This window comes from Apteryx mantelli, chromosome 13 (assembly GCF_036417845.1).
Source record: "Apteryx mantelli isolate bAptMan1 chromosome 13, bAptMan1.hap1, whole genome shotgun sequence".
Classification (NCBI taxonomy): Eukaryota; Metazoa; Chordata; class Aves; order Apterygiformes; family Apterygidae; genus Apteryx; species Apteryx mantelli.
In genome coordinates this window covers 26,468,373-26,488,046 of record NC_089990.1, presented here as the reverse complement: position 1 = coordinate 26,488,046, position 19,674 = coordinate 26,468,373, and the positions used below count along the sequence as shown (strand labels likewise).

Below are 19,674 nucleotides of genomic sequence, written 5' to 3'. Positions count from 1 at the left end.
AGGGGAGGGGGGTGGTGAGAAGGCTCTGCAGCCTGCACTGAGCAGTGATGGAGTCCATCGGGCAAAGCAAAGGGATGTCCTGGGAGATTTTAAATTGACTGCAGCCTCATTGAAAATGCACTGATCCCTTCCTGGTGTAGAAGCAGGATAGAGTGCCTGGCTCCCCAGCCCTTTCCCCAAGCCTTTGGCACAGGTAGGAGGAGACCAAAGGCTAGAGCAAGAAGTATTAGCACGCTTTATTGGAGTCAAGCGCAAAAGAACAAATTCAGTGCCCGCATGTGGATGCTGCGGTGCAGGAGCTGAAGATGTGCAAGTGCAGCAGTGAGAGCCTGGCCTGAATGGGCCTGGCCTTGGCAAAGTAACTCCTGGGCAGAGCTGTGGGTGCCTTGGTACCTCAAGATGGGGATTAGCTTGCTTATTTGCTATGGGCCTACTGCCCAATCTTGTCCTGAAGAAGGGGAGCCTCTCTAACCTGGCCTGTGCTTTGGCTACTGCCTGGCTCATGTTCCTCAGCAGGGAGGCTCTGCAGGGCCCTGGTGCCTCAGCTAGTGTGTAGGTGGGGATCTGGCCCCTCTGGAAGGAGCTGCCCAGCTAGCTTGTGCTGTGATGTTGCAGTGTTAGCTGGCAAGCCCAGTGCAGAAGCTATGGGGATGACAACCTTACCCTGCTTCTGAACCAATCCACCGCCGGGGCAGCAATCCTGGGAGAAGTGGAACAGTTGGTGCTGGCTTGGCCCCGGCATCTTACCTTTGTGGTCCCTCCAGAAGTGCTGTTGGGTAGTGGGTACCGTGACAGGCTATGAGCCTTTGGGGCTGGGGTATTTGGCCTGGATGCTGGGGTCTCTGCTTGCCCAAAGCTGAGGGAGCTGGAGCTGAGGGAGTCCTGCACTGGCTCAGCCCATGGTATTTCTTCTCCCCAGCTTGCCTTGTGGTGCTCTGGGGCCATTGAAGCAGCTGGGCCCTTGCTGGGCTACTGTCAGGGCTCGACTGAACCTCACCTCCCTGCCCTGCTTGACCCAAGCTTTCCAGGAAACCTTTTCCTGCCCTCCCTGTCTGCTTTGCTTGAGCTTCAGCTGTGTGAGGAAGATGCTGGGGGGGGAGGGGGTAGCACAGCTGCCCTCCCTGGCTGTGAGTACCTGGCTCAGTGGGACTGCTGTGCCTCTGCTCTCTTGCATGCTTTCTGCTGGGTGCTGGGTGCTGCTCTATCAGTGCCTGCTGTGGACCTCCCTGTCTTTGCTGAATCCAGTGCGCTTGTGTTTGCTTAGCCTGGGAGAACTCTTAAACTGTGGGCAAAGTGGGATAAAGCCCTAAGAGGCAATACAGCCCTGGCTGGTAAGCCTAAGACTTTGCCCGAGGTCTCTGTTGGACTCTCCGGAGTGCTTGGAGTGCCTGTTTTAAGAGACAGCGCAGGGCAGCAGGGACAAGGCAGCAGGGCATAAAATACCCTCGGGCAGCGAATGTGTTGCCTTGGAGGGCTGAGGAATGAGCTCGCTGCAGCCTCGCAGTGCCTGCCCGCAGAGTGGGGCTGGGAGCTGCATCTGGGGCTGAGAGCTGGATGCTGCACCGCTTTCAGGAGCGATAGCTCTGGGCAACGGGGGACCCGCTGCTGGGGCTCGCATGCTCTCTTGCAAGGCTCCCACGGGCTGGGGGGAGCAGTTGCCTCCAGTCTGGTCCTGCTGCCAGGCCAGAGCCTGAGCAGAAAGCAGCTGTGGGCTCTCCCCATCAGTGGGGCAGGCCCGGGAGGGGGCAGTCCAGGAAGGCAGGGAGGGCTCAGGAGGACTCTGTCAGGGAGAGTGCCTGCAGCTGCCCCTCGGGGCCTGTCAGCTCTGTCTCCTCCCGGCTGCCATCCAGTGTTTCCGATCCTTCAAAGCAGCCTGAGTCCCGGGGAATGTCCCCTTTGGGGTCCATGGGGGAAGGCTGGGCTTCAGAGCTGTCTCCTTCCTCTGTCTCACTCGCTGCTGGGAGAGACAAGCCAAAGTTAGTGGGCAGCAGATCCCTGCTCAGGGAGAGCCAAGGCTGCCGGGCAGGTTTGGCCCACAGGGCACAGGCTGATGTGGGGCTTCTCCCCCAGCCTGCCTGGCCCATTCCTTACTGTCGTAATCCAGGAGCAGCTCGGCAGCTGTGAGCAGCTTGACACGGTGTTGGGGGTCTGTGATGTTCAGCTCATTGAGGTGGGTCTCCCGCAGCTCCTTGAAGTCCTCCAGGGTCTGGTAGCCATTCAGGAGTAAGGTGGAGGTGTGCTCCTGGGGCAAGAGGGCAGCGTGCTTTGTGGCAGGGAGGCGAGCCGAGTGCAACATGGCTCTGCGGGCTTCCCCCTGCTTGGCTGCTGGTGCTAACCCATAACCCAGGCTTCCACCTCGGCTTGCTCTGCAGTGAGCGCTGGCCCTGAGCCATTGGCGAGCCCTGGCTGTCCTGTGTGTCCCTGTGCAGCAGTACTTGGGCATAAGGTGGAGGGGCCCAGAGGGACAGGTCGTAAGGGGATAGATGAAGGGGTGCTGGGAAGCAGAGAGGTTCCCTGTCTCCCTCCTGCACTGCTTTGCTCTCCTCCTTGTGATCGCATCCTTTCCCTGCTTCCCCTTCTCTCCTGCTGCCCAATATGCCCTTGGCTGGCCATGCAGTCCTGCTGCTGCCTTGGGAGCCTCTGCTGGTCAGGCAGGCTTGTGCCCATATGCCCCTGTACCCCTGCGGGACCCCTGGCCTACACTGGACCTCACCTGCAGGTTGATGCGCTCTAGCAGCTCGTGGAGGGTCTTGGGCTTGGGCCGCTTGCTCTTGCTGTGGCCCCGGCTCTTGCGGGCAGGGGCTGTCTCCTCAGGGATGACATCCACGTAGATGAACTTGAAGGAGCCCACCTTGTTGTTGAGCAGCCCGGTCCAGGTGCCCACGGGTGGCTTCTCAATGATGCTGATGATGTCCCCTTTCTGTGCCAAGGAGATGGGTGTGAGGGCTTGGGGATGGCTGGGAGAGCTACCACCATGCCTGGCACCCTTGGAGGGGTCCCCAGCCACCCTCCTTCCCACAGCTGTCTGGCTGGCACCAGGTGCGAGCCCCATCCCTCGCCCTCTGCCCCAGCTCGCCCCATCCCTGGGCTGGTTGTGGGGTCGCTCACCCGCAGCTTCAGCGAGTCCTTGTCGTAGGGGCTGGGAGTGAAGTCTGTGTGGACACGGGCCCTGCCACAGAAGGGGCCGGTGTATGCTGGGCTGCTTTCCTCCAACCGCAGGCTATCACGGTTGTTGCCTGCGGGGCTAGGGCTGGGGCTGGACACTTCGCTGCCTGCAGAGGGGACAGTGGGCCATCAGGGCTGGCCTGGCCCTGGGGCAAAGGGCTGGGGTCCTGCCTGGGGCTGCACTCACCGCTGGACAGCTGGCGGCTAATGGATGGGTGCCCATCTTCCTCCATCTCCAGATAGGAGAGGGGCACCTTGTCTTGGCTTGACTCCTCTATGCTGCTGGCTGGGGACAGGGAGGGCAGGGACCCCTCTTCCTCCACATCTCCCTGCCGGCAGGAACAGGGTTAGTGTTGGGGCAGGGTTTGTGGGAGCAGGGGCTGCCACCCTGCTCTTCTGGCTGCCCAGGCACCTGGCTCACCTTCCCCTCGGCCAGCGCTTTCACGGCCATCCTGCCCATCTTCCTGTTCATGGTGCGGGAGATGACAGCTCTCCACTTCTTGCCCAACTTCATCCCGCTGCTCCGTGCAGCATCGTCAGGGCCGGTGCTGCTGAGCTCATCCTCAGGGATCTGGGAGGGAGATGGAGAGCAGAGCCAGATGCCCAGTTACCCATGGCCTGGGCTGCAGTGGAAGCCCTCTGGGACCAGTGCAGCACCAGGGGGACCAGTCGCTCAGGTGAGCAGTGATTGGGGGGCCACGTGGGTGTGGGATATGCATTGGAATGGGATGCCCCATGGGAGCGGGATCCCCATGGGAGTGGGATGGAGCAGGTTCCAGGAAGGGGGGGTTGCTGCTGCTGCTGCTGCTGCACATAGGGACAAGCACTCACATTCACATCCAGGTTGAACTCCTTCTCGGACACCACGGGGGAGCTGACTTTGGCCTTGGCAAAGTCCTTGAAGCTGCTGGAGCGCTGGAGGGAGAGCTGGGGGGAGGCAAAGAGGAGTGAGGGCTTCTCCACAGTGCTGTGCATGATTCATGCCTGCCCTGACTCCCACCATCTGCCCTGGTGCTGGGCACCTCAACAAGCCGAAACAGCCATGGGGGCAATGGCAGCATTCAAAGAGGTTTTGGCTGGTGCATCCTCCCTGGTTTCTGCATTGTGCCGACACCAAAGAGCCACAGCATGCTGTGAGCACCCCAGGGCCTGGACATGCTCCAGGAGCCCAGGGGGAGGCAGAGACCCAGTGTCACTCATGGTGCCTGGGCAGGGGCTGTGCGGCACAGCGCTGGTTGGTACTGCCCCAGCTGCTCACTGCAGTGGGAGAGCTGGGCTGCTTGCATCCTGCTGCATGGGCCTGCAGGGCCACATTAACCACCCCTCCTCCCGACTTGCATTGGGATGCTCCCCTGGGGCTCTGCCAGTTCCTTTGACATCTCTGCCAGAGGATTGCTCTGGCGTGGAACCCGCAGAGGGTCCTGAGGCCACAGGGTCAGGATCTGTGGACTCCAAGCATGGCAGGAGATTGACACCCTCCCCCCCCTGACAACACCACTGTCCTGTGCTTCCCTAGGCTGGGAGAAAGCCCATCGCAAGCTCTGCTGACTGCTGTGGACGTCAGGTCCCTCAGATCAAGCACCGTCCAAAGCCAAAAGCATCTGCCAGGCAAACAGGCTTAGTGCTGGGAGCTGCTGCTCCTCACAAGGGACTGCTGGGTAAGAAGTGCATTTTGCAGTTCCCAAATCGTCTTTAATTTTGGTGTTTTTGTGGCAGTCCCTGCTCTGGCACCTGCTGCGGATGCTTCAGCATGGAGACCGGCACTGCTGGTCAGGGGGCAGCCAGGGTACAATGTTGTGCTGACACACTGCTGTTGCGACATGTGTGCTGGGTATTTGCCAGGAAAACCCCAGGGCTCCGATGTGCAGCTGCTCTGCTCAGCACCCAAATGCAGGCTGGCTATGCTGGCTCGCCCCTGCCGCGACCCCTCACTCAGCCAGGGATTTTGGAAGCAAGAGCTGAAAGTGGAGTGGGACTGTCCTGGTGCTCCTGGTGATGCGGGGGGGTCTCATAGGCCACCCCGAGGGAAGGTGCTGGCACGTGGAGGGTCCTGCTGCTGTGATGGGTGTGTCATGGGTTGGTCCTCCCATCAGCTAAGGCTGTTTTTGGCTGCTGAGAGCATGTAAGATGCCATGTGGACGTAGTGTGAGTGAGAAGGACCACTGCTCCCCTTGCATTTCAGCTCCAGGCCTGGACCTGGTGACCTTATCCACATTTTCTGCCTGCAATCCTCATCCCTCAGCCTGAATGGTGCCTCCCATGCTGGCATCTCAGCAAATTTGCTTCTAATTTTGTGGCAAAGCCACTGAAGAAAGTTTCAAATCTCAGTCCTGGTGCAATCCTTGGGACTCCATGGCTGCCTCTTCCAGTCGTCCCGTTGCCCGACTGCCTGCCTCCTGCTTAGTGGCCTCCTTGGCTCTTCTTCCCCTGTCTCCATGTGCTCAGGGTAACTTGGGCTTTCCCATGCAGAGCTTAGCTGAGGGAAGGGTTTCCCCGCACCAGGAACACCTTTGGTGGCAGCCGGACAGCCTGGGGACCCTGCACAGCATGCGTTTGCCTTGTCTCAGCTCGCTTTCCTTAACGCGTACCGAACTCTTGGGTGCACTTGCTGCATGGTCTCATTGTGGTTGCCGGAGCATCGCTGTTTTGGCTGGGGCTGTTGGTTTTTGCTCTCCAGCTTACACCAGGTCTCTCAGTGCCTGGCCGCAGGCCTGCTGTGGGAGCAGGTTTGTGTGGCCGGGGCTGTGTGCGCTCGGTTTCTGGCTTCCCCGCGCTCTCAGAGCACACACAGACTTGCTCAGTTTTGCTTTTACCACAAACGCAGCAATTTCCTTTCGCAAGTTGCTCTACCCCTCCTCCACGGGCTCCTGCTTAAGTGGGAGGTGAGCGAGGCCCTTTCCAGCCCTCTGTGATGGCTGGCCCTCCTTGGACACGGCCTCACAGCTTCCTGTCCTTGTTCTCCTTTTTGTGGGCTTGACCAAGCATCTTTTACCATTTATTTTTGTAATTTCTTTGGAGACCGCTGGCTTGGGTGGGAGAAACCTGGCTTTATCCCTGGCCTGACTTTACTCAGCAGGAACATCTCCGGTCTTCGTGTGCTTGGTTACAGGAGATGTTGGTGGGGCCTCCGCTCACGTGCCAAGGCTCTCGAGCTCACCAGAACCTTCCTGCCTCCGTTGGCCCCCTTGAGACAAAACACCTTCGCGTTGTGGTTTGGTTTTTATCCTTGCATTGAACACAAACAGCACTGGGCCATCAGTGCTGGATTTGTGACATCTCCCAAGGCATCAGCAGGTTTCCTACCTGGCCGCACTGCCTCTAGTGCTTGGTCTCCTCTGCCCAGATCCAAGAGTGAGTGTGCAACCACCTTGGCTGGCTCCTTCTGACCCACATCAGCCTCCCACCGTTTTGTGCCTGGACAGGTTACACAAACAAAATAACATCTGTCTGAGCCTGCAGGCAGCCACTAAACTGTGCCTGGGAGCACTCAGGCAGGGGGCACCCAGGGTTTCTCATCGCGTACTCATCCAGCACCTGTCCACAGCTGAGACTTTCTGCTGGGCCACCCCATGGCTGAGCTTGTAGAAAATTTGCAAGGAGATCTGCCTGTGCCCTGTGGCTAGAAGGAGCTGATGTTGCAAGAACAACCGTTTAACACACAGCACAAAGCAAATCAGGAGGGTTTGGGGAACGCGGCGGCGTGTGGCTGCACAGGCGGCAGGCCCACAGGGGCCTGCGCTCGGTGTGCTGCCGCATGGGAAGTGGGGCAGGCAGCAGGGGGGCTGGGTGCGGGGCCCAGGGCTGCCAGGCCCTGCCAGCAAGAGCTGCAGCGAGCCCCAAGCGGGAGCGAGAGGGAAGTGAGAGCGGAGGGTGCGGCTGGGCAAGGGGAGGGGATGCCCGGCTGGGCCCTGCCACCCTGGGCTGGGGCTCTCCAGGCCACCATGAACATGGGGATGTTTTATCCAGATTTCCCCAGGTGGCTGGGGAACTTCTCTGCAAGGGTGCAAGCCTAGAGGACGTGCCTCTGCAGGGACTTCTGCCTGGTGCGGGCCAGGATGGGGCCCTGCATAGGCGTCTGCACAACCCTGAGCCCTCTGCTTCCCTTCGCAGCTCTCCACTGCCAAAACTGGGCCATCAGTGCCTGGTGCGGGCCAAGGCAACTTCTTGTGCAGGAGGGACAGGGACTGGATGCGTTTCTGTTGTCAGCAGCTCTGAGCAAACACCACTGAAACAGTGGGGAACTTGGAGCTTCCCACGCCCTGCCCCAGGCTGCCTGCAGACTCAGGCAGACTCTGACTGTGCTCAGGGCAACACTTCCTGTGGTGGCCTGCTTGAGAGCCCGTCCCTGCAGGGCTGTGCCTGCCCAGCAGTCGTTGCCACCCTCTTTTCCTGTAGGGCACAAGCCAGCCTGAGCTCAAGCCTGAGGGAAGTGTTTTGGCTACCAGACGGGAGCCAGGAAAACTTGGGGTGTGCACAGTGCTGGGGGAAGGCAGATGCTGCAGGTCAGTGTGGACAGCAAGGGTGGCTTGTGGCCCTCTCTGCGCCCAGGCAGCCCCTAGGGCAGCGAGGCTGGTGGGCCTGCGGTGCCACAGCGGCTGCTCCCGGCGCTTGGTGGAGCGGTGCCGGTGAGCGGTGCCGGAGGAAGTGGCTGGCACATGTGACGGGGCTGCAGCCTTGCGCTGCCTCGACCGCAAACACCTTGATGCAAGCACTGCAAGGGCTGGGCTGGGAACTGCGCGCCTGGCAGCCTGCACGCGCGCTGCAGCAGCCCCAGAGCAGCGAGCCTCCCCACCCCCTGGCAGGAAGCAGCCACCCACACCTCGGGCAACGTGTGTGGAGGGGGAGCCCGCCCTGCTGCCCCGGAGCGCAGAGCCCCGCCGGCTCCGCAGCCTCCCCGGCCTGCACCCGCGCTAGCCCTGGGGCCGTGGCCATCTCTGCTGTCTGCAGCACCCCAAGGTGCTCTGCCCCCAGAACCAGGTGCAGGCAGGGCTGCCAGTTCTGTGCTGCACATCCCACCGGGGCCTGGGTACCACAAACCAGGGCTGGAGCAGGATGCAGGACAGTCTGGGGACAGGGTGTTTGCTGGCTGGGACTGAGCTCTGGCAAGGCCGCTGTGGCCCACCATGGCAGGGGCTGACCGTGCCGGACCCCTGGGATGCACAAAACTCTGCCCCGTGGGCATCCGAGCCGTCCGGACGCACTGGCCATGTCCTCCAGCTCTCCCAGCCCCAGGGTCCTGCTGGAGGAGGGGTGGGCAGCCTGGGGCTTGGTGGGTGCTGAGCCCACAGGAACACCCAGGGGTGCCAAGGGGCTGCAGGGTCCTGCTGGCGCTTACCTTCTTGTGACCTGGCTCCTTGTCGCTGGCGTTGGAGGGCTTGCGGCGCAGCATGGTGCTTGGGTCCAGGGGCAATGGCAGAGGGCTCAGGGCAGCGCCTGGCACGGCACGTAGCGAGCGCGCCGGCACAGACGCCAGGAAGCGCACAGGAAGCCGGCGGTCACATGAGAGGTGCTTGCAGCAGCTCAGCCCCAGGGAGGCTGCCTGGCTGCACTGGCTGGGGCAGGAGGAAGGAAACCCTCCTCGAAGCTCCCTCCCTGCCCAGGGCCCCTCGGGGATTGGGGAGTGCCCAACTTGCACCCTGGCACCACAGGGTCTGAGGTGCAAGGAGAGTCCCTCAGTGATGCTGCTACAGGAACCATCTTCCCCCATGCAAAGGCCAAGGATCCCCATCCTGCACGCCGTGTCCCCTCCTTGTGCCCACCAAACTTGTCCTCCTCAGCAGTGCACAGTGCCCAGACTCTCTCTGCCTGTCGCTGTAGGATGCCTGTGTCATGATGTCCTCTGCACCCGTGGGTGTCTCTGCATGTCCCCAGGTCTTCCCTGGGCCATGGCTGGGAAGCAAACATTGGAGGGGAATGTGCATACCAGCGCTCAGCCATCCAGCATCCTCAAGGCAACCAGGGCGCTGCCGCGGTCCAGGTGACTCCCCTGCACCATTTACTCAGGTTCCCCCATCTTTGGTCAGAGCAACTTAAATCTACTCTTAATGTGCCTTGTCTCTGCTCAAGCAGGGCAGGTAGCGTGGGCAGGGTCGCACCCATGGGTCTGGGGCCATGGGTGTGCACTACCCCAGCTCCACACGCCATGGACAGGGTGACAGCGCACAGGGCTGCCGCAGCGCATCACGCTGACGTGCTCACACCCGCCAGCATTACTCATGTTTAATTGCATGCAAGAAAAAAAAAAAAAAGGAAGTACATGGTGGGGAGAAGAAGTTGCCCCGGCAAGGAGGAGGAATGTGGCAGGGCTGGCTGGGCACAGGGTCAGGCCTGCAGCTCGGTGAGCAGCGCCGAGATGAGGGAGGTGGTGGCCAGCACGCACAATGTGGCGGCAGCGGTGCCGGCACTGCTCTGCACGAAGGGCTCTGTGTTCCTCTGCAGCCAGCGGTACTCCTCCTCCAGCTGCTGGCTCTGCAGCTCTGGCCCCACGCGCTCCCGGATGGTCTTGTAGTAGGTGTTCAGGTATTGGATCTGCAGCCAGGCGCTGAGTGGTGCCGCGGGAAGGCAGCCCTGGCTGCCCGCCCCATCGAACTGCTTCAACCCTGCCTCAGCCACAGGGGCTGTTGCATGCCCTGGGGTGGTCCATTTCCATTTGCCCACTCTGTCAGCCCACCCTGGCCTCATCACCCACCCGGGCACCCACCCCAGCCCTGTTCACCTGCCCCAGCCCCATCTGCAGGCCCCACTGCATCCATCCATCCTGTGCCGGCCCCAGCCCCATTCACCTACCTGACTGCTTGACCACCATGGTCCTGTTTGCCCACTGTGTCCACCTGCCCTGGCCCCGTTCTCTTGCCCCCCTGCCTACCCTGGCTCCATCTGCTGGCCCCATTTGCCCACTCTGTCTGCCCAGCCTGGCCCCAAGTGCCCACTCCATTCACTCGCCCTGAGCACCCAGTACCTGTTCTTGCGACAGGAGGCTGACGTCGATGAGGTTTCGGTCATAGGGCACCAAGGACACCACCTCAAAGGTCAGAAATGGCTTCTCCCCAGTCTGGTGCTGCTGGAGAGAGGCTGTGAGGTGTGTGCCCCAGACCTGTCCTGGGAGAGGCCTTTTGTCCCCAAACTGGCACTGAGAGAGGTGCCCAGGGCCCTGGCTGAGGGCTGTGGGACCACTGTGGCGTGGCTGGCCAACAGCCCTCATCTCAGTCCTGGGAGCATGAGGAGTAGCTGAGCCCAGCCTTCCACACCGTGTCGCCTGGCACTGTGGCACTGTGCCTCCCTGACCCCATGCTACCCCAGCACTGTGCCACCTTGGCACCATGCCTTCTCAGCACCATGCCACCCGAGCACTGTGCCACCCCAACCCTGTGTCACCCTGACACCATGCCACTCTGGCCAGGTGCACTGCAGGCCTGCTCCCTGCCCAGCCTCGTGCTCACTGCTGTCCTCAGCATGTGCCTCCATGCCCCTCTCTGAGCACTACCCAACCCTTCTCTGTGCCCTTGAGTAGCCCCTGAGGAAGGAGGGGGACCTGGTCCCTGTCCCTGCTCATGCCAGGCCCTGCAGCCACAATCAGACATGGAGGTGGCCTTGTCCCTCATGGCCCTGGACCACAACTGCTCTGGGAACCCTCTGTGGTGGGCAGGACCTTGGCACCGAGGGCCAGTGGCTCCCTGTGTTGCCCATGGCTTGGGGAAGGGCAGCCTGCCCTCCAGCTCCCTGCCTGTCCAGGATGCCGGGCTCTGCAGACGCCCCAGCCTTGAAGCCTGTCTCACCTCCGAGCTCCCCCAGGAAGGAGTCCTGGGGCAGGAGGCAGCCTCAGGCTCCTTGGGCATTTGGTGTAAGGAGGAACACGTTACCTTAGTCTGTGCCTCGACCACAAGGGCAACGTCCTCGATACGGATTCCAAACTCACCATCCCGGTAGTATCCGGGCTCTGGGGGACAGGAAAGGTGCCCAACAAGTCCTGAGCTTCAGCAGCCCACGAGAGGCCCACACTGGCCCCAGAACGGAGTAGCAAAGCAAGGCTCCCCCCCCCTCCCCTCGCCTGGTCCCATGGCTCTGGGGCTGTCCCAAGAACCAGAGGTGTGGGCAGGACCTGTGCAGGTGTACGTACCAATGGATGTGAACATGCCCTTCATCAGTGGTATATTGTTGGACTGGAAGCCCACAGGCCCTGTGGAGGAAGCGTGGTTATGGCTTCTGGGGACAGCACGCACCAAGGGGCCATGCATCGAAGGGTCATGCCAGGGCACAGCCACTGCAGGGGCAGCGTCCCTCGCAAGAACTGCATCACCCAGAGCCCTGCAACCTGGGGGATGTTCACCTGCAGCGAGAGGGACTCAGCTGGGCCCCGACAGGCTCTGCATGACCCACCACCATCTTTGTCCCTCCCAGCCAGGCCATGTCCCTGATGCTGCAACCAGTGGGACCCATGGTGCAGTGGGCCCCGCACACCCCAGCAGCACCTACACTCATGGACTGATAGGAAGTTTCCGATGCCATGGCCAGTCCCGTGGCCGTAGTTGAGTCCGACTTCCCAGAGTGCCTGACGGGCAAAGGACTCCACTGTTCTCCCTGAGGGAATGACAGTGCGGGATGGGGACTGAGCGAGCTGGTGAGGGCACCTGCCTACCTGCCCTGCTCTTCAAACCATTCATACAGGCCTGGGCCACCCCAGACCACCCCATGCCTGGCACAGCACCCACCTGCTGTGTTGGTGGGGAAGATGAGGCGGGACAGGTCAATGTTGCCCATCAGCACGCGGGTGTAGGCTTCCTATGAGGGATGTGTGAGTGGCTTAGCATGGTGTCCCTCAGACACTCTCCCTGTATGTCCAGCCCTAGCCCCTGGTGGCATCCTGCAGTCCCATGGCCAGGACCTCAGCGCTGGGCACTGCAGAGCGATGCCCGGACAGCATGAGAAGGGCTGATACCTTCTGGAATGGGGTTGGGACACCCCAGTGCATGGTCCGAGTGATGTCTGTCGTGCCGTCCCTAAGGAGAGGGGAGTGAATGGGGGGGGTGACGCGGCTCCAGTGTTGGCTCTGGCAGCCCCATCACCCACAGAGCTGGGCACAGCCTGCTGTCACCCCGCTGCCTGCCCTGCCAGGGGCACAATGGGATGGGGGGCAGTGCTGTCTTGGGGGAGCCAGAGGAGGATGGGGGAAAGCACTACGCACAGGTATTGCCCTCCGGTGTCAGAAAGGTACATCTCATCGACAGACAGCTTCCGGCTGCTCACGTTGGATGGGCTGGGAGGGAAGGAGGGTCACTGCAAGGGATACCTCAGAGCCTGCTCACAGCCCCCATCCACCCACTCCCTACCACTGCTGCCAGCCCTGGTGCCCTGGCCCTGCCAGGGAGATGTGGCTGAGCCATACCTGTAGTGGGCAAGTGCTGCATTGAGGCCGCTGGCTGAGATGGACTCAAAGCTGGGCCCGCGGCTGTGCTCCTGGGCCCTGGAAGGCAGCAGGGAAGGAGATGCGTGGGCACAGCCAGTCCCTCCAGAAAGAGCCTGGTGTCCTGGCCCTGAGGGTGCTGAGCAGCCAGGAGACGTCCTTGTCACATGCAGGCTCCCAGGCCCCCCCACCAGGCATGGCACACAGGAGAGGAACAATGTTGACCCAGGTGCGGTGCACCAAGGGCACCTGTCCATTCCAGGCAAAGCATACTGAGAGGCCCCGGGTCCCCCATGCATGGCACACTGAGAGGGAAGCCAGCGACCAGCGGTACTGACCAGCGGAGCGCATCTACGTGGCGTGCCCCCGAGAACTCGTCCACCAGCCCTTGGGGGACCATCTTCTCCAGCCACAGCAGGTACTGGATGACAACCACAGCATCCCGCACCTGCAGGCAGCCCAGTAGCATCAGAAGGAATGAGCTGGCACCCCAGAAGTTCCCTCCCTTCTGCTTCTGGCTGAGAGGATGGGGAAAGCCCTTACATGAGCGGCCCGCAGTAACTCCTGCTCCTTGGCATTTTTCACAGCCTTGGCAACCATCACTGGGGAATAGCTGTCCTCCAGGAGCTTCTCCTGCAAAGGCAGCCTAGGGATGGCACGACTGGGCATAGCCAGCCACTCCATCCACCCTGGGGACTGCTGCAGCACGTCCCATGCCCCCACAGCTCTATGGCATAGGCTGGCTTTGGGCCTGGGAACAACCCATGTCTGCAGCAGCAAGGCTCCATGGCCCAGGCCTCTCCGGGCCCTCTGGCTTGGGAAGGTCTCTGTGGCATGTGGTGTGGCTGGCGGTGCCTTACCTGGGGGATGATGCCATAGAGGCCGTAGGTGGTATACTCGGTGCCAAGCCAGATGGTGACGTTGCCCTGGGCATAGTCGCGGACATGGGCACGCACCTGGCCATACTCCTGCAGCTCCACACACAGGGGCCCAGGGCAGCCTGCCTGCAGGGACTGCCGTGCCTCCGCTGTCAGGCGCGTCTCATCCACAAACAGTCTGGGGACAGGATGTGTGGCTGGGGCGGGCACAACCATGGGACTGGCCTGGCTCATTTGACACCCAAGCCCAGGCAGTGTGTGGTGCATCAGTAGAGAGTAGGGCATTGGGGACCGGCTGAGAGACTGCAGAGGGGATGCAAGGCTGGGAACTGGGCCAGACTCCAGGCTGAGGTGGGAGGAATAAGGTTGGACCTGGGCAAGATGTGGAACTTGGAGAGGGGACACAATGGGGCTGGGTGCCACAGGACATGGTGGGCTCTGGGGAAGAGGGTAACTGAGTCCAGGGGTGCATCTTAGGTGAGGGTCCCATGGGTGCTGGCCCCAGAAGGGAAGAGGGGTGTGGGCCAAGCTACCATGTGCCTGTGGGGAGATGCTGCCCACCTTATGTTGGTGCTGGTCAGCAGCGTGTAGGAGTAGAAGACAGGGTTGTAGGGGATGTCATCTCCACGGAGGTTAAAGAGCCCTGTCAAGAACTAGATGTCAGAGCCTGCACTTGCTGGCTGCCCCAGTGCCCCCAGGGCTCGGGGCAGAGCCAGAACCCCTCTGGCACCGACCAGCATGCAGAGCAGGGCCCACAGGCAGCATGATGGCTTGGGACCCGCAGTGGAGGTGGCCGCACTGGCTGCTCACAGGCTGTCTCCTCCAGCCCTGACAGCAGCACAGCTGTGGGGTTCCGGACATGCTGCTCCATCTGCTGCCGGATCCCGGCCACCTTCTCCTGCCAGCTGCTCCCTGGGAGGAGGGTGAGAGGCCGGCTCAGCCTTGGGGTCCACCGAGGCCCCCTTGGGCTGGGGGCTGCTGTGGGTGCCAAGTGACAGCAAACACTCACCCAGTGACCCTGGGGAAGACTGTGGTTTTACCTGTGAACTCTGCTGGGAGGCTGTAGATCTTGCTGGAGGCTGGAGGGGGTCTCTGGTCACCCCACACTTGGTCCACAAGGTTGGTCTCGATGGGAAGCAGGGTCCTGCCGGAGCCATGGAGAGCCTCACTGTAGCTGTTCCAGGTGTCTGAGGTGGGGAGCAGTCAGTGGTTAGGGGCACCCAGCAAAGGTCACCTCACCACCACCTGGGGACTGCTCACTGCACCCTGGTGGGAGGGTGCTGGGCCATTGGGTGCTGCAGGCTGAGGGCAGGGAAGGTGTTAAGCAATGGGTGACCTTACCGATGGAGAAGAGGAAGGGGTCCAAGCTGACATTGCCGCCTGCAGGAACTGCCTCAAGGATCCATAGGCCGATGGACTCAATCCAGGCTGCAAGAGAGAGCTGAGTGGCACTGAGGGGCTGGCCTGGGTCCACCGAACCAGCCGTGTCCCGACCTGTGCTGGGCCCAGTCGAGGCTGGGACACAGGGGGGGCCAGGGGTGATGAGACCCTGCTGGCTCCCCAGCTTGCCCTGCACTGACTTGTCCTCTGCAGCTCCCAATTGCAGTCCATCTGGCGCTCTGCCTGGGTCCAGTAGCGGCTGTCGGTCCACAAGGCAGCCTTGTCCAGCGTCACCACGCCTGTGCCTGGGGCAGGACAGGGGGCTCAGGCATCACTTCTCCTCCCCCGCCAGGCTGCCTGGGCACCTGTGGGTGAGCAGGGACAGCCGGGGTCCCCAGCGCGACCTCCTGCACGGCGCAGGACCACTGCTGTGGCTGTGTCCAGCCTTGAGGACCCCAAGGATGGAGACCCCCAGCTCTTGGCCATCCTGAGGCTGGGCACTGGGCCACCCCGAGCGGGGAGCTGGGTGGGAGAGGAAGCCAGTGGTGATGATGGTCTCACCTGCAGAGCCGGTGAAGCCGGTCACCCAGCCCAGGCGGGAATCCCGCTCCGCTATGTACTCACTCTGGAGACGAGGACAGAGCTGTGAGGGGCAGCTGCGGGGCACCCACTGCAGAGCCAGCACCCCAGGGTGCAGGGAGGGTGCTGCCTTACCATGTGGGCGTCTGTGGCAGGCACGATGTAGGCATCAATGCTGTGGGCCTTCATGGCGCCCCGCAGAGCCGCGAGTCGCGCTGTTGTCTCGGTGACTGTGGAGGGCAGGTACTGGTGGCACAGGGAGAAGTGCTGAAGGGGACCCAGTGGGCAGCTTGTCCCAACTGCAGACACGGCTGCGGCCTGCTCCCCTCTCTGTGAGGGTCTTGGGGAAGCACCGGGCACTCTGGGGTGGTCCCAGGGCAGCCGTGAGGCAGTCAGAGAAGTGATGCTGGGAGCAGCAGACCGACAGCAAGGGCAGGGCACCACAGAGGCTCACCGGGGGGTTCGTGGAGCAGTCCCTGATGTCGGTCCTGGGAGAGGTGGCCCGCTGCAGCTGTTCTGCAGTGCAGCCTGGGGGCAAGAGGAGACCTCAGAGCCTCAGGCCACAGCCCAGGGCCCTGACGGTCCCCTGCTCCGGCTTAGCTGCTGAGCCAGTGCTGGGGCAGCTGGTGGCCCCAATCCCCAGCCCCAAATACAGACCGAGCCCAGCTTTTATTTATTTTACAAAAATAATGTTTCTAGCCTTGGGAATTGTGGGGGAAAACCAGTGATATCACCTGGATCAAGTGGAAGCAAGTTCCTGGCAGGCGGTGGGTGGGCACTGAGAGCAGCACACAGCCACATGCCCACAAGCCCCAGCACTGTGGGGGCCTGCCAGTCCCACGGGCACAGCGCAACTGCTGCGAAGCACAGCCCATCCCTGCAGCACCTGGCAATCACTGCCCTCCTGCTTTGCACCAGCCCAGGAGCCAGCCCCGTACTGCTGCGACGGGGACGAGGTAATGGGCTGCTAAGAGTCGGCAGAGCATCGCCAGTACTGGGGCCATGGGAGGAACTGGCTGAAACGTGGGGGTCAGGGCTGTCCCCTCGCAGGACCTGGCCTCTCCCCAAAGCTGTTCTACATCAGATGTGTTGGACACCATGTTTCCCCAAACTCTCGATCATTGCTGGAGTCTGCTGGGAGACCGGGAGGGGTGGGAAACTGCTGCCAGCACGCTACAACCATGCTACAAAGGAGCGATCACATCTGTCCAGAGCCTGTCAGCTGGGCAGGCAGTGTTGGGGCTGGGAAACTGGTGGGAGAGGAGCCAGGGGCTGCTTTGATGGAGCTAATTGGAAACAGGCATTGTGGAAACACCACATCTTGGAAAGGTGACCCTGGGAGGGGGTTCAGGTCCTGGGATGCTGGAGCCTGACACCGGGTCAGCCACCATCTGCAAGGGCCCTGAGCCTTCTGCTCCTGGCCATGCATCCTGCCCCCGTTGCCAGGGACACCGTGGGCCCCAGACGTACACCGGGCCGTGTGCTTGTGTTTGCAGGCACCAGGCCTGGAGCAGGTCCTGAGAGGGCAGGGTGGCTTGGGTTGGGCAGGTCAGAGCCTGGCACTGCCTCGATAAGGTGGGGGGCATGTGGCGAGGACCCGCCATGGCAGCGTTGAGGCTTGAATGGTGATGCTCTGTCACTCAAGTGCATGGCAGGTGCTGTACTGGGTGGCAGGCACCTGCCTTCATCTTGCTCAGCTCTCCCCCCAGTGGAGCTCTCCTGTCGGGCTCGGGTGGCAGCAGCAGCTGAGGACCTGCTGCTGAATCCCCTGTGTCCTGGGGGACATTTTTCTCCCTCTCAGGACAATAGCACCAGTCTCAGGTCCATGGGGCAATGGGGAAATCTGTCACCATTAGCATAGCATGGCCTTGGACACCTGAAATCTCCATGCCCTCTGAGAGCTGCTTCTTACACATCACCTCCCCAGAGCTTGTCCCTCAGGGATGTGGCCACCTTAGGCCAACAGGCAGGATTAGCCCCTCTCCGAGATCAGGACCCCCTGCCCTAGGGCAGCAGGGATGGGGACAGAGCCACAGCACGAATCTTGCTCCATAAGGGAAAACCCACCCTTGCTGTGCTCCCTTGGGAATGCAAAAGCTGTGATTTTTGACTTGACCTGAAACACCCCCACATCCTCAGTGCTGAGACAACCTGGTCCCCAGTCCCTGGACATGACACCTCCCCTGGCATGTTCTCTGTCTGGGCTGTGGAACAGACTGTATCCTCAGCCCAGCCCCTCCACACAAGATGTCTCTGACTTACCTTGGAGCAGGAGCAACCAGGCTATGATCCACGGAGAGGTGTGCATGGCTCCTCCAGCTGCCTTGAGCTTCTCTGGCTGCCCTGAGCTTCCCCAGTCGGGACAGGTAGCAGAGGGAATGTGTCACCAGTGCCTTTGGTGACCAGTCTGTCCTCCTGCGCCTTTGCCCTGGGGGCGGAGGGATGCTGGATGGGAGAGCCACGACCCATAGCAGATTGGGGGGGGGGGGGTGTTGTCCTATACACTGAGCGCTTCTCCTTGAAAGCAGATCCTGCCACTAGATAAAAGTAAACAGCAAAGTCAGCACAGAGTCCAAAGATCCTTCCGGAGCACAGGTGGGGCTGTGCCAGCTCAGCTTGGCATGGTTCCACCACCTGGGGTTAAAATTAGGGCAGAAGGGGCTATGCCATGCTCTGCTCCCTTGCGTCCCCCAGGAACTTCTCATCTCCTCTCACTGGAGCTGCGGAGGGCTGGTGTAAGGGCTTGCAGATGTCAGAGGTGAGGGTGCGGGGTGCTCCTGTACACCCAGGTCTGTCCATCACCCCCTTGGCACTATGCTGCAGCAGGGCGCTGGGGCAGCATGGAGCAGGACAGAGGGACCTGCACCCGCTGACTTCCCTGATACCATCCAAGGCGGAGCCCCGGGAACTTCCTGGCTCCTGTCCAGGATGCTGGGCTGCCAGGCATGATAACGAGATGAGGGCTGATAAGCAAGGTATGCAGCAGCTGTTTCCATCCAAGAGATGGGCAGTGAAGGAGGCAGCATTGGTGCTGGGGCTGAGGCTATGGCTCAGTCCTCGGGGCCTTGCCCAGAGGCATTTGGAGGTCCTATTGCTTGGGCAGAGGGGGTCCAGACAAGGCAATGGCAAGGGGCAGCAGCAGGGCTCTTGGGAGATCATTACCTGCCTCACATGGGCCATGTGTGGCCACACAAAGCTGAGCTCTCCTGCATCCTTCCTGAGGTATCTTGCAGCTTGGGCCTGCCAGGGCCACAGGGACATGGACACCAGCCACCCTCTGAGATGTCTCTGGCCTGCAGGGCAGCCACATACACACACACACACACACACACACAACTCCTGCAGGGCGAAAGAGAGTTTCTCTGGGGCTGGGTGAGTCACAGGGTTGGCAGGAGCACAGCTCTTCCCGCCAGGCTGCCATCTGCCAGCTAGTGGCCCCAGCAACGCAGGCACCAGCACCCAGGCACGGCTACCTCGCCAGCTGGCTCCCTGGGTGCATGGCCCCACTGAGAGCAGCCAAGCCCACAGGCGTGCCAGGAGGCCTGCTGTTGCCCTGTGAAGCTTTGCTGACCCTAATCAATAGCAATTGCTAAATATTAAAGCCAGCACAGGAAGCTAAATTGCCCTTCCCTCCTGTAGGTCACTAACAGTAGGTCACTGTCAACAGGGACAGTCCTGTTTACACATGACTTGATGGTCCCTGGGCATCGCTGGCAGGTGAAGATGGGCCCCTGAATTTTTTTGCTTGGCCATTCTTCCTCTGCGGCTGTAGTAAATAGGTTGGCAATTTCATACCAGCAGTCCTGATATGAAAAATGCTGCCCAAGGGAAAAGCTGACCTGCAAAGGGTGTTGCATCAGTCTTGGCACAACCCTGTTCCCATAACTGTCTCATCTCCATGCCTTTATGTTCAGGCCTGGTTGGTCTGTGCTGAAATCTGTGCAGCCCTTTGGCAAGGTCGTGTGCTAGTGCAAAGCAATGTGTGTGGGAAGAAACCATCCATCCTCAGTGATGGGCCTGTAACTGGCTCTGCCCCCTCCGTGAAAATGCCTTTGTGCAGCCTAAAGCCAAAGCAAGGCTAGGAAAGGAGCAAAGGATGACTCAGGGAACAGTGTGATGGCACTGGGGCAGAGCTGCCAGCAGTAGACAGGTGGAAAGCTCTATCTTTGCCCTCCTGCTGCTGCCATCCACCCTTGAGCCAGGGCACCAGCTGTGTGTCTGCAATATGGGACCTTCTATGCATGTTCTCCGAGCAGCACTTGTGATGCAATG

General features: G+C 61.2%; 2 protein-coding genes across 8 annotated transcripts; both read right to left on the bottom strand.

The window, feature by feature from the left end:
• Positions 1 to 255: 255 nt before the first annotated feature.
• Positions 256 to 8,632, bottom strand: SASH3 (SAM and SH3 domain containing 3). Of its 2 annotated transcripts, none has more exons than XM_067304080.1 (8): positions 8,501 to 8,632; positions 3,997 to 4,092; positions 3,587 to 3,736; positions 3,353 to 3,494; positions 3,109 to 3,272; positions 2,714 to 2,920; positions 2,092 to 2,242; positions 256 to 1,957 (listed from the first exon to the last, which is right to left on the bottom strand). In XM_067304080.1, exons 1-8 carry the CDS (start codon positions 8,552 to 8,554, stop codon positions 1,770 to 1,772), a joined length of 1,152 nt encoding a protein of 383 aa, XP_067160181.1. In that variant the 5' UTR covers positions 8,555 to 8,632; the 3' UTR covers positions 256 to 1,769. The 2 variants fall into 2 exon arrangements, with proteins under 2 accessions (XP_067160181.1, XP_067160182.1); XM_067304081.1 differs by having other exon boundaries at positions 256 to 1,954.
• A 737-nt stretch (positions 8,633 to 9,369) lies between these two features.
• XPNPEP2 (X-prolyl aminopeptidase 2) lies at positions 9,370 to 17,786 on the bottom strand. 6 transcript variants are annotated; one of them, XM_013942230.2, is made up of 21 exons: positions 17,665 to 17,786; positions 15,857 to 15,930; positions 15,538 to 15,648; positions 15,385 to 15,448; positions 15,024 to 15,128; positions 14,785 to 14,871; positions 14,484 to 14,630; positions 14,254 to 14,355; positions 14,005 to 14,086; positions 13,426 to 13,621; positions 13,109 to 13,198; positions 12,904 to 13,013; positions 12,548 to 12,625; positions 12,347 to 12,418; positions 12,101 to 12,161; positions 11,874 to 11,943; positions 11,638 to 11,742; positions 11,282 to 11,341; positions 11,025 to 11,101; positions 10,124 to 10,225; positions 9,370 to 9,693 (listed from the first exon to the last, which is right to left on the bottom strand). In XM_013942230.2, exons 1-21 carry the CDS (start codon positions 17,708 to 17,710, stop codon positions 9,487 to 9,489), a joined length of 2,046 nt encoding a protein of 681 aa, XP_013797684.1. In that variant the 5' UTR covers positions 17,711 to 17,786; the 3' UTR covers positions 9,370 to 9,486. The 6 variants fall into 6 exon arrangements, with proteins under 6 accessions (XP_013797684.1, XP_013797685.1, XP_067160179.1 ...); XM_013942231.2 differs by having other exon boundaries at positions 10,124 to 10,222; XM_067304078.1 differs by lacking the exon at positions 11,638 to 11,742.
• Between the last annotated feature and the right edge of the window lie 1,888 nt (positions 17,787 to 19,674).

What these genes read in the sequence shown, in the direction of transcription:
- SASH3 (XM_067304080.1), bottom strand. Translation starts at nt 8,554, where the DNA reads ATGCTGCGCCGCAAGCCCTCCAACGCCAGCGACAAGGAGCCAGGTCAC. An exon ending in AGTTCAACCTGGATGTGAAT is followed by an intron (nt 3,737 to 3,996) that starts GTGAGTGCTTGT and finishes TCTCCCTCCCAG; the next exon opens with ATCCCTGAGGATGAGCTCAG. An exon ending in AAGCGCTGGCCGAGGGGAAG is followed by an intron (nt 3,495 to 3,586) that starts GTGAGCCAGGTG and finishes TCCTGCCGGCAG; the next exon opens with GGAGATGTGGAGGAAGAGGG.
- XPNPEP2 (XM_013942230.2), bottom strand. Translation starts at nt 17,710, where the DNA reads ATGCACACCTCTCCGTGGATCATAGCCTGGTTGCTCCTGCTCCAAG. An exon ending in CTGCCACAGACGCCCACATG is followed by an intron (nt 15,449 to 15,537) that starts GTAAGGCAGCAC and finishes CCTCGTCTCCAG; the next exon opens with AGTGAGTACATAGCGGAGCG. An exon ending in CCCCTTCCTCTTCTCCATCG is followed by an intron (nt 14,631 to 14,784) that starts GTAAGGTCACCC and finishes TCCCCACCTCAG; the next exon opens with ACACCTGGAACAGCTACAGT.